The sequence below is a fragment of the Apium graveolens genome, unplaced genomic scaffold (genome assembly GCF_009905375.1).
Source record: "Apium graveolens cultivar Ventura unplaced genomic scaffold, ASM990537v1 ctg6337, whole genome shotgun sequence".
In the NCBI taxonomy this organism is placed as follows: Eukaryota; Viridiplantae; Streptophyta; class Magnoliopsida; order Apiales; family Apiaceae; genus Apium; species Apium graveolens.
Window position 1 is genome coordinate 35,868 of NW_027419391.1, and position 11,771 is coordinate 47,638.

An 11,771-nucleotide genomic window follows, 5' to 3' on the forward strand; every position below is an offset into this window, starting at 1 on the left:
GTCAGTATCTGCCTTTGATATTATTAGTCCTATATCTTGATTCTTATTAGAAACATCAAAGTTCTAATCTTAGATGAATTTTTTCTTCTTCTTGATATTGACGTTGCTTGGGATCGGACTATATTATTGTCTGGCTGCACTTTGTAACAAACATATTTCCTAGCATGTCTTCAAGTGCAACTCACATTGCCCATTATGTATATAAATGCCAGGGCACTGAGGATCTGTCAGACGCAGCTTTACTGGAGCTCTATATGATACACATGATTTGATGAATCTTTGGCTTTCCATGAGGCACTTTTTAATCTTCTGTAGTGATACAACTAATCCTAGATATCCTTCATCAGAACGCTCTCTGTTAACTTGCGGACTGAAACTAGTTAGTGCTAACAAAAAGTTGGGATGAAAACTTGAATTATTCATGCAAGATCTTAATGTTTGAAATACAGTTTAGTAAACACAACATAATAATGAACACCGACATATAAATAGTGCTAACATCGCTTAGATTAGAAATCACAACTGAGATCCTGAGATGTATCTGAACTTCTGTAATCATTGCAACATGGTAACTAACATTGCTAAGGTAACATTTAGCACGTACCAATCTGTAATCTGAATGTGATGTAGCCTAATGTCCATATGTTTAAATATCACGTGTAACAAGCATCACATATTTGTAGTAAAACTCAAACGGAGGTTTCAGAAAGAAAGCAACGAACAAGTTTAACCTTGAATATTTTGCATCACATTATTGTAAAACTCAAATGGAGGTTTCAGAAAGAAAGCAACATACAGGTTTAACCTTTGAAAATTTACCCTGTAAAGGATAATAATAATAATGTTTATTCTTCCTTTCCAAAACATAAAAACAACTGAGAAACTTTCGCATATTCTCATTTGGGTGGAGGGAAAAAGACTGCTTCTGAAGCCCTTTTAGAGCGAAATTGCTTCTCTGTATCATCACCCACATTGAAAGATGCTTGTATTACTCGAGGAGACAATGCTTTCCACGCCCCATTGCTTCCCGCTAAATTTGTGAAGATGGGTCTGCAATTTTCACAATTATGATACAATTCATTACTTCTCAATCAAAGAAACCAAACCATCAGGTTCAGGAGGGTGGAAATGTTGTTTCTGTAGAGATACTTGGCATGAAGAGTAGTAACCAAAAATATATATAAAACTTACGCTGGAGTGGACATGATAGAGAACCACTCAAGGCCTTCAGGATCAGCAATCTTTGAAACCACAAAAAACCTAGGCACAATAAACAAATTCCCGGCCTCAACCCTTGTCTCCAGAACACGTTTACCGTCAATCCCAACAATCTGTGCACGGCCACTCCCACGAATGATATGAGTCACCTGGTAGGCCGAGTCACAGGAAAAACCTGGAGAGACCATAGCACCTCCATCTAACCTAACAAGATCAGCACCGAGGCCGACTTCACTAACCAAAGGCAGGTTCGTGGTGTTTAAAACCACAGACCTTCCACCATTCTTTACATCAACATTTAGTGGAGCTTCGAGACAGTTCAATACCAGTCCTTCTCGATGTTCCTCCCTAGGCTCCGTCATCTTTATACTTGAGCCAAGCTTGACAATTCCTTTACTGGTTTGATTATGAACCATCATTCGTACAACACTTTGATCCAAGTCCCATGCTCTGCCTACAAACTCGGTTGAGAAACCTGTGAAGATACCATTTGAGCCAGTCAAGAAGAAGTTGGTGAAGGTACCAACTTTGTGGCCTTTTGAAGTTTCTCCCAGGAAAAGAATTTCAAGCTCACTGTCATCTTTGTTGTACCACCATGTCACTACACCAAAGGGGAGAGCAATGGCATCCCCTGTTTTGATTGGAAGAACCTTTTCTTCTTTTGCTGGAAGAACAATGCCAGCAACTCCTTTGCCTGATGAGAGAGCAGTAGAGATCAGAATACATAATTAAATCACTTTATGACAAATCATGGATTCAATGCAAGAATTACTAGATATCTACACTGATTTTGCTTTGCATTTAATAGAGTTGTTTCACTAGTCACTCAGAGTTTCAGATTCGTCTCAAGTTCAGATACTAATCCCATAGGCCGTATCTGATTTGATTTATCTAGAGCAGTATCACAAGCTACTCATTTGAGTGTATTCAAATTCAAATATTTTAATACTCAAATATACATCCTGCAAATGATCTAATATCCATTGATTCAATATGTTTAGATATATAGTCGACAAATATTAAAATATCCGAAACACTCTGAACAAATACAAAAGACTGATATGAGTATTGCAGTGGTTTGCTGAAATTGAGGTGTCAGACACCTATATTGAAATTAAATCCTAATCAAAATGACTGATCATTTTCACCAAAACGGGGACAGCTTATCATCTTCATAATTCATCACTAGGGATCGCGATATAGTCTCTTGCTGCTAAATTATCACAACAATATAACATCTGAAGCAAAATTTAGCAACAATGAAGTTGCAGAGACAAATATGGAGATCTAACTGAAACACTTACTGTAAAAAGTCGAAAATATACACAAAATCAAGAACTATAATTACAAAAGTACAATGGTTAAAATCAAAGTGCATAACACATAGCAATTTAAAAAAGTGTATAAATATTTAGAAGCAAAAGTACATGTTGATGTACCTCGTAGAACATATGCAACCTTGGGAGAATCCGAATAATGAGGAAGCAAAAAACCATATTTTTCAAGACGAAGCTTAGCAGCACCTACATTGGCCTTCTCGAGCATGGCCAGCTCATTGGGAAACCAGCTGTAGTAATATCCTCCATCCCCTCCGAACACTTTCTTGGCAAACTTAGGTGACAAATCAATCTTTTTCTCTAACTCACCATAACAGGAACCTATTATCATACATAATATTAAAACCAAGTGACAAGGATTTGCACATACATTTAAATTTGGCTTAGACATTTCAAAAATATAAGACTAATGGCTTGTTTTGTTGGTGATTAGGGACTGAGTTTTACTAACTAAAATGATAGGAGTAGAACTGGAGATTATTGTTTCTGTTGCAAGATGAATACAACAATGACTTTGGCAACCTTTTATAGTTAATTACCCAATGATACATATGGAGTAGGAAATCCTTAAATAAGGAAAACACAATCGCATACTAATAAGTAAAAAAAACATACAATGCTAGGGATATTTTAAACGAGGAAAACACAATTTATCTTGGAGGGCGGTAATTAATTGAGATTTTAAAGGATTTTTATGGATTTTGAAAATAATGGGGTATTCAATTCAGATTTTAAATAATCTTTTAAAATCTGATGGTATTCAATGAGAATTGAAAAAACTCTTTTAAAATTTAAGAATATTCAATTTAGATTTTAAAAAGTAATCAAAATTTGATGTTATTCGATTTGGATTTTAAAAAATACATCAAAATCTGATGGTATTCAAAAATCTATGAATTTTCTTTTATTTGAAAAGGGGTGGATTTTGAGGGATTTGCTAGTATATTTTTAATATTTTGAAATCTCTCCAAATTATATGAGATTTTAATGGATTTCTAAAATCTCCACACAATCTTCAAAATTCTATAGGATTTTTGTATTAACTCCATCAAAATTCGTGAAAAATTAAAATCAACAAAAATATTTTAAAATTCATAAATTAACAATACTTTAAAATGTAAAATAAATACACCCTCCTCAATAACTACATGCTCAATAACTACATGCAATCCTTAAATAAGAATAGAACAAATTATATACTATAAGTCTGTGGCTCCATTGAGATTATTTCGATTGTACAATTCTAGATTAGTAGACAAGTGCACAAGATTATTAGACAAGTACATAGCACCCACATTATCACACCAAATATGAGCAGTTTCACTTAACTTCATATCGAGTTCATTTTTATAAAAACTTTAACTAATTAAGCTCAACACACGCATCAGTAGCGAATCGACGATCAGCATTATAGCCCGGCCACTCTTCCAAATAAAAATGGGCTCTTTCGGGTAAGGAGAAATATTAAGACATAACATAATCAATCAATCATACCCAATAATACCGCCTAGAGTGTCTGGGAAGGGTATATCATACGCAGCCTTACCCTCATTCCAAAGAATGAAGATGCTATTTTCTCAAAAGACCCCTGATTTGTGTGTGTGCACAAATATGTGTCCTAGATAAGCAATGATCCATAAACATAAGTACAGCGAGACAACGATAAACAATGATATAATACCTCAGCCCATAACCTTCTTCACATGGGACTTACCGTAAAAAATTTCGTTCATTGGTTCATTGTCGTAATTCCCTTCTATTTCTCATTTTGCACTCCTTTTGATGCCTCAAACTCAATATTTCCCTTGTAGATCACTCTCCAAACTAAATATTTGAATTACCACAAACTTGACCAAAAAAGCACACAACCATATCATGTAATTAGATGAATAACACTGATATGCGAAAAAGCGGAAGTTATGATCCTCCAATAATGTCCGTCAATGGCAGTTTCATAACTCAAGCCCACATGAACATACCCAATATTTTTCTTCTGAATGTAAAACCAAATTGCACAACATATACCAATAATACAACTTGTAGCAGGTTTCTCCAATATCTCATATACTAATGACTGACCCATTTCAACAATAACACATAAAATATATTTCTTATCAATCAAGCCCACTTAAAATGATCACAAACCCTTGTTTCAATTCTTAAACAAGATAACAGTTTAAAAGAACACAAACCCAATTTCAAGAATTCATGAATAACAGATATATAGATCTAGTGTGTATTAGTAATTTAGGTTATATAAATTGGGGGTTTTGTTTTGTGTACAACAGGAGAAACGGGGGTGGAGGCGTAGATTCCGTCGAAACCGACGATGGTCTTGTTTTTCGGCGATAAAGAGAGAGGGAGATTGAAGAATAATTAAAATATAGATTAAGACATAACATAAGATACTATTAATTCACATTCCCCAATGTATTACTATCTCCACCGCAAATTATATATTCTGCAAACAGTTACAAATTATGTAATAATACAACAAACAAAGAGCTACCAATGCACATCATCTTACCGGTACAGATCAACGTTTTGTAGTTAATTATAAGCTACAACTGTAACTAAACGGAACAATTTTGTATACTTAGCGAGACCGGTGGAAGAGGACCCAGTGGAGAATTTGCATGCAGATCATGACATCTGCCAAGCCTGGCCTAAAATAATATACTGATAATAAACAAGAATATAGCAAAATAAGACATTCAAGTGTCCAGCCTTCATTGATTAGTAATGTAATCGTTGCCTGATGTTCCTCCACTTCCAAATAGATTACTACCATACCAAACATGCATATCTATTAATTAAAATTGGTTTGCTCGCTAAATCTGAAACTTACACACTGTTACTAAACATGGTATCAGTGTTTAGACCGGCAGGAGAATTAAGGTTCGATTCCCAGTCTCCCCAACATTTTCACAATTTATTATGAACACTAAAGATAATTAATGTCCAAAAGATAAGTGCCGGTGTTCCACTATTCTACCCCATAAATGGGCTTTTGAGTGAGAGGAAATGTTAAATATATGATCATATTTAGGCATTTCTCCAACATAAGAGGTTTTAGATTAGCTGGTTACTAACACGTGATCTTATGAAATCAATTTAAAGTTGATTGAATATTTGAATCAGATGCCAACACTCAGGAAAATGTTACATCAACAACCAAATTTACTGTATTTCATGTGCTCCTGGGATTAATGCCTTCTTATTTGGCGCACATTGTTAGTATTTCATTTCTCTAATAAAATTGCAAAATTTTTTAAAGAAATAATCAATAAAACACCACAATTTATTTATTCGATTTATTCAATACTACAATTACCCAAACCCGATATTAGTACACCTTTTTCTTTTGACATCATATTATTAGTAGACATCACGGATAGAAAAATGATTAAACATCAAGTAAGTAACTAATTTTTTCAAAAAACTCAAATAAATTACTCATTATAATTTTGACTAAAATAATTATCAATTGAGTTTGATCATTCTATTAAAGTCAAAAACTGATATTAGCGCCCGCAAAGGTCGGCTCAGACTCAGTTGGTTAAAAAGGAGATAAATATCCTTTTTATCACAGGTTCGAATCCCACGGGAGGAGAATTTTGAGTCTGTCGCTTAAATGCGGTTTACCTTGATTTACGTGGTTTGTAGGCAATTACGTGAGCACGTGGTTTGCAGGCTATTACGTGAGCCTGTAGGGTTTACCCAATACACACCTGAAAGATAGCGGCTGCGGGTTACCTACGATAAAAAATGAAATTAGTCGAAATCGGAAAATGTTAACACGCAAGGATATGACTCGTTTTGAGATTAAATACGGTTATTAAAACTTTTTATTTGTCTTATGGAGTAATGACAAAATTTCATTTTAAAATTTTAAAATCTCAGAAATAATTCAAATAAGGAGAATCAAAGCCAAATTTCATCATAATTTCGTGAGTCAAATCGAAAGTTTTAGTAATAATTTTGAAGCCCAAAATCAGCTCTATCATCCTATATTATCATTTTTAAATTCTGATAACTTTAATTTTTGAATCAAACTTGTATGAGTAACATATTTCAGTTTTTTGGAGGTAGTTAACTACCTAATTCATATTTAATCCAAATAAAAAATGCAGATTGTAATATGTCGGTTAGAGGTGTACCCGGACATATAAAACCGTACATAACCCAACTTATTTAGTTCACTTTAAATATTATTTTTATTCAATTAAAGTTTAGTTTAAAGTTATTGCATTGGATCAGTTAAAATTTAGTTGGATTTGATCCAATCGAGTCGGCCATCATGCATCCAGTACAATGAAAAATTACCTTTTGCTTCAGGAACAACATTATAAATATTCTTTCCTGTATCCCTATCCATAGACGGTCCCTTTGGGGTCATCCCAACTCCCTTAAATTTTCAATTTAGTTATATATATATATATATATATATATATATATATATATTCAAATATTATAAAAATTGAAAATAACCTCCCTTAATTTTTGCAAAAAAATGATTGCACCCCACTTAATATTTTCTAATGTCAAAAATCTTTCATAGTGATAACATTTATAAATAAAAGTTATACATTTTTTATTTTAAAAAGTTATGAGTTACAAATGAAAGTAGAATTTAGGAATGGATGACCAAAAAAAGAAAGGAATAGATATTGAACGTGCATTTCTAGTTAAATCATTTTAAAACTATTAATTTTAATTTTGATAGAATTATAATGAATTTAATATGAAATTGATTTATTGTCTATCATATCTTAATTCACATAATTTTTTATCAGTTTTTGAATAAAATTCTATCCTTTAGAATTTGATCAAATACGTCTTCTAATCACTTGAAGGTCAGCTTTTTAACTATATGATTGACACAATAACCAACGTTGATTTTCAAAATTTGAATGCTATTCTTAACCTCGTTCAAAAGATGGTTGAAAAATACAAAGATCGAGGTGTAATTCGGTCCGTGCGAGTCGGGTATAATTCGAGCCGAGTTTAATTGAATCGAGCCGGCTCGTTTAGTTAAACGAGTTTAAACCTCTTCATGAACTCAACTCATTAATTTTCACGAGTCGAGTCGAGCCGACTCGATTAGCTAAATGAGTCGTTAAAACCGACTCGATCAATTTTACACTAAATCGAGTCTAAAACGCTAACCGAATCCGGTTCATTTAATTCACGAATCGAATTGAGCCGACTCGTTTAGTTAAACAAACCGAAACCTCTACCTAGACTCAAGCTTGTTTACGAAACGAGCCGAGCCTAGTAAAACGAGTTCGAGCAGGGCGAGCTCGCGAGCTGCCAGAATCGTATTACAGTCTTACACAAACATATTGAATATCCTTGGGTTTATATGTTGATAAAATTGTCAGTAATTCTAATTGTTGCAACTTGTTAGGTCTCACACACTGTAAAAGGGGGTTGAATACAGTGTTTATCACAATCAAATCGAATATAAGAACACAAGCAACAGAAAACAGATTTTATTCAACACAATAAACTTTGTTACAATATGGAATTGTCCTCTCTCAGTGATGAACAAATTATCACGAGAGTTGCTAGGGTTACAATGAATAATAACTTCGATTATGATAACACATATAGTGTAAACCCTATGTCTGTGTTTATATACTACACACTTACAAGATAAATTCTAATTGATATGGAATATAATTCTGCTTCCTAAAATATATCAACTAGTTATCTTTTCTTCCAAGTATTCTATTCTTCATAGAATTCCTTCTTCATGCATATCTCTTCTTGCGTTTGTCTTGATCTTCTTTTCTTTCAATCAGTCGCCTTCTTTATCTGAAAGTCTCCTTAAGTCCTAATATTATCTCCTGATAAATATCTCCTGATAACTTAAGTTCTGACAACTTAAGTTCTGATATCTTAAGTTCTGACTTCAGTATAAGTACTGATTTCCAGTTAAGTACTAATTTGCCCTGTTAAGTAAGATCTGAAAACTAAACACAAATCATATTAGTCATGACATTATCAAATATATCTAACAATCTCCCCCAACTTATAAATTAGCATAATATACAAGTTTAACAGATATTTGATGATGTCAAAAACATTAAGTACAAATGCATAAAAATTTGACTAGATAACTATAATTTACAGTCCTTGTAGCTTTACCATCCGCAAGGTCTGATAACAGCTTCAGCCTGTATACACATCAGAATTTAAGCAGTTGTAGATCTTTGACTTGGCTTCAATTACTGATCTCTTTGATATCGGAAGTTGTTCTGAGATAGTTCTTTAACAAACATCTCTCAGCATATTCAAGTTCATTAACCATCCTCCTTTTAGCATTCTTCAATTTAACTGTATCTTCACCAATTTGAAAGATAGCAACCCTGAGATCATTTATTCTAGCTTTCCTTATATCCTGATCTAGTCTGATTAAATATGTCTTGTCAGACTCAAGATTGAATTCCACAGCCTTATAACCCATAAAAGTAGTTATAATCTTAGCAGAGTTAGGCTTCATCTCGACAATATCACCTTTGTGATCTCCGTACTTGGGACAATATGTACTGTCAGACTTTACAGAGTAAAGCTTCTTCGGTCTTTGAATTTGAGTCTTCAAATAATTTGCAGCATTATCTGTTAATCTGTTCTTCACTTGAAGAACAGAGTAAGACTAGCATCTTCATCAGATATTTCTTCATCCATGAATGGCACATAAACCTTTACAGGTTCATCAACTTTTTCTTTGCCCTTGGACCTTGGATCTATCTCCACTTGTGATTTGACTTTAATTGCCTCGGGATTTTTCCTTTCTTTTATCACAATGCCTTTAGCCTTAGGAAGTTTCTTTTCAACAACAGAAGCTTTAGATTTGGAGTTGACTTTTTCTAACTTAAGTCTAGCTTCTTCTTCCTTTAGACTCTCAAAGTCCATTCCTGGATTTTCTTTCAGAAATAACTGTCTTGAAATTTCCTCATCAAGTTCCAGATGTTCATCAGAACTTATCCTTTTACCAGTATCAGAACTTATTCTTCTCCCAGTATCAGAACTTGTTCTTTGACTTGTAGTTCCAGCTTTGCTTGATGAAAAACCTTTACCTTGACCATTACCTCCACCCATTCCAGAGTTTCCCTGGTCATCTTTTCCATCATCCTTTCCCTTCGGTGTCTTAACAGTTTTGCATTTGGACTTAATTACTTTCTCCCCCTTTTTGGCATCACTCATCAGCAGGTAAAAGAAGAAAGACAAGCAATTCCACTGAGGATTGGATCTCATTGAGTTGATTTTGATGAGAAGCTTGATTCTTCAGAATTTCATCAATCTGTGCCTGTTGCTTCTCCTGAGTTTTCTCAATGTACTCAATTCTGTCAAAGGTAGGTTTGAAAAACCTTTTCTTGTCCAGCTTGACAAGCATATCCTGCTGATTTAAGGATTCTTGAATCTTGTCTACCTTTGCCTGAGTTACAGATTGTTGACCTTGAAGGTGCCTTGTACTTAGTGCAGTAATTCTGAGCTGTGTCTTGAAATCATCATTGACTAACATCTCATCAGCTTTAGCCAAGTGCTCAGTAAGTATATTTGAAGTAGGAACAAAATCAACTTTGTTCCATTCCTTAGTCCACTCACTTCCTCTAGGAGTTTCACTCCAAGGTACTGGTGCATCTTCTCTAACAAACTTCTTAATTAATTCAGCTTTGTTTGAAACTTGTTGAGGTGCATATCCTGATGGACCAGCTGCATCAGCATCTACATTGGCAGCAGCTTCATCAGTAAGTTCAGCATTAGCAGCATCAGAACTTATAGAATCAACATCATCAACATCCTATGATAAAAGAATAGTATGAGAGGCTATTGAGGCTTCAACATCATCCTCTAAGTGCTAATCTCCAACGAAGTTCTGATCAATAACCAAACCTTGATGCCCACCTAAAATCTGATTTTCATCATCCAGATTCAGAATTGGTGTAGTAGGAATATCTTCATTAAAATCAGCATCTAGAATTGGTGTTGTTGATGGAGTGATTTGAGTTGGTGGAGCTTCCAAGTACAAAACCTCAGGCACAATCAAGTTATGAATATCAATCTCAGCACTTGTACCTAGGTCATCAGTATGTAATTGTTCAATTATAGGTGACACAAGAGGAGTGGACACTCTGTCTTGAGCAGTTTCTGGTTGTGCTGAAGGAAGTGATTCAATAATAATTGGTTCTGTTGGGATCATAGATTCCTGACCCCCTTCCTTAGCTGCTTCCTCATCTTCTGATTCCGACTCAACTGTGTCCCTGTGAGCTCTTTGCTTTTTCATTTTCTTCAAAGGTGGAGACACTGTAGGAGCTTTATCATCAGGATTTAGCTTTCTAAGCCTTTTGAGAGGCCCAGTTACAACAGATTCAGATATGGGAACCTGTTCCTCGTTGTCTGACTCATCTCTCAGAACAAGTTTCCTTCTCTTCTATTGAGTCTGAGGTACTGTCTTAGTCCTCTTGGGTTTGGAAGATGAAGACTTCACAGGATGTGCTCAAGGTTGAGATGACTGTGATGGTTTGAAATATGTCCTAATTGAGGGTTGAGTAGGTTGAGGTTGAGAAGTTGAAGAGTGATAATCAAAGAAAAAACTCCATTCTTTCCTGATATTTGCTCTTTTCAGTTGTCCAAGCTTTCAAAAACTTTTCTCATAACCCAAACTGACCATAAGCTGCTGTAGAACAGGGTCCTCCACTGTTGAGAATGTACAGCCTTCTGGTAAGTGGAGAGCTTTGCGAACTGCCCCAGGTGTAACTACATGTTCAACATCATTTACTTCAAATAAGATGCTTGGAGTACCAGTAGCACCACCATCATCAAAAATCCCAGTCCGCCAAAACATCAGTACTTGTTGGCTTGAAATGGTTTGAGGTTGCGTCAAAGCATACCCAATCTCACTATTTGCTAAGAAATCTTGCACAAAGTGCAAATCTGATGGAGCTTCAGCCTTGTTCAAGATTGCAGCATAGTTATTTGGTACAAACTTGGCTCCATCAATAATTAAATCGTTGGACGCCATCAGAAATAAGCGAGAAACTTGTCTGCCTGAAAGGTGTTTGATGAAATGTCTGTATAGTGAACCGTCAGAAAATGTGAGAGAATAAGAAAAGAGAGAGAGTGAAATAGAATAAAAATATGAATAAAAGATTTGAAAATCGTTTATCTATTTTACTTAGACAACCCACGTTACAGCAGTTAATGAGG

The 11,771-nt window shown here is 34.6% G+C and overlaps 1 protein-coding gene across 2 annotated transcripts; it reads right to left on the reverse strand.

Annotated features, from left to right (window-relative positions):
* Positions 1-708: 708 nt before the first annotated feature.
* Positions 709-5,368, reverse strand: LOC141703212 (glutelin type-D 1-like). 2 transcript variants are annotated; one of them, XM_074506794.1, is made up of 4 exons: positions 4,270-5,368; positions 2,658-2,876; positions 1,192-1,912; positions 709-1,050 (listed from the first exon to the last, which is right to left on the reverse strand). In XM_074506794.1, exons 1-4 carry the CDS (start codon positions 4,286-4,288, stop codon positions 897-899), a joined length of 1,113 nt encoding a protein of 370 aa, XP_074362895.1. In that variant the 5' UTR covers positions 4,289-5,368; the 3' UTR covers positions 709-896. The 2 variants fall into 2 exon arrangements, with proteins under 2 accessions (XP_074362895.1, XP_074362894.1); XM_074506793.1 differs by lacking the exon at positions 4,270-5,368 and having other exon boundaries at positions 2,658-3,032.
* Between the last annotated feature and the right edge of the window lie 6,403 nt (positions 5,369-11,771).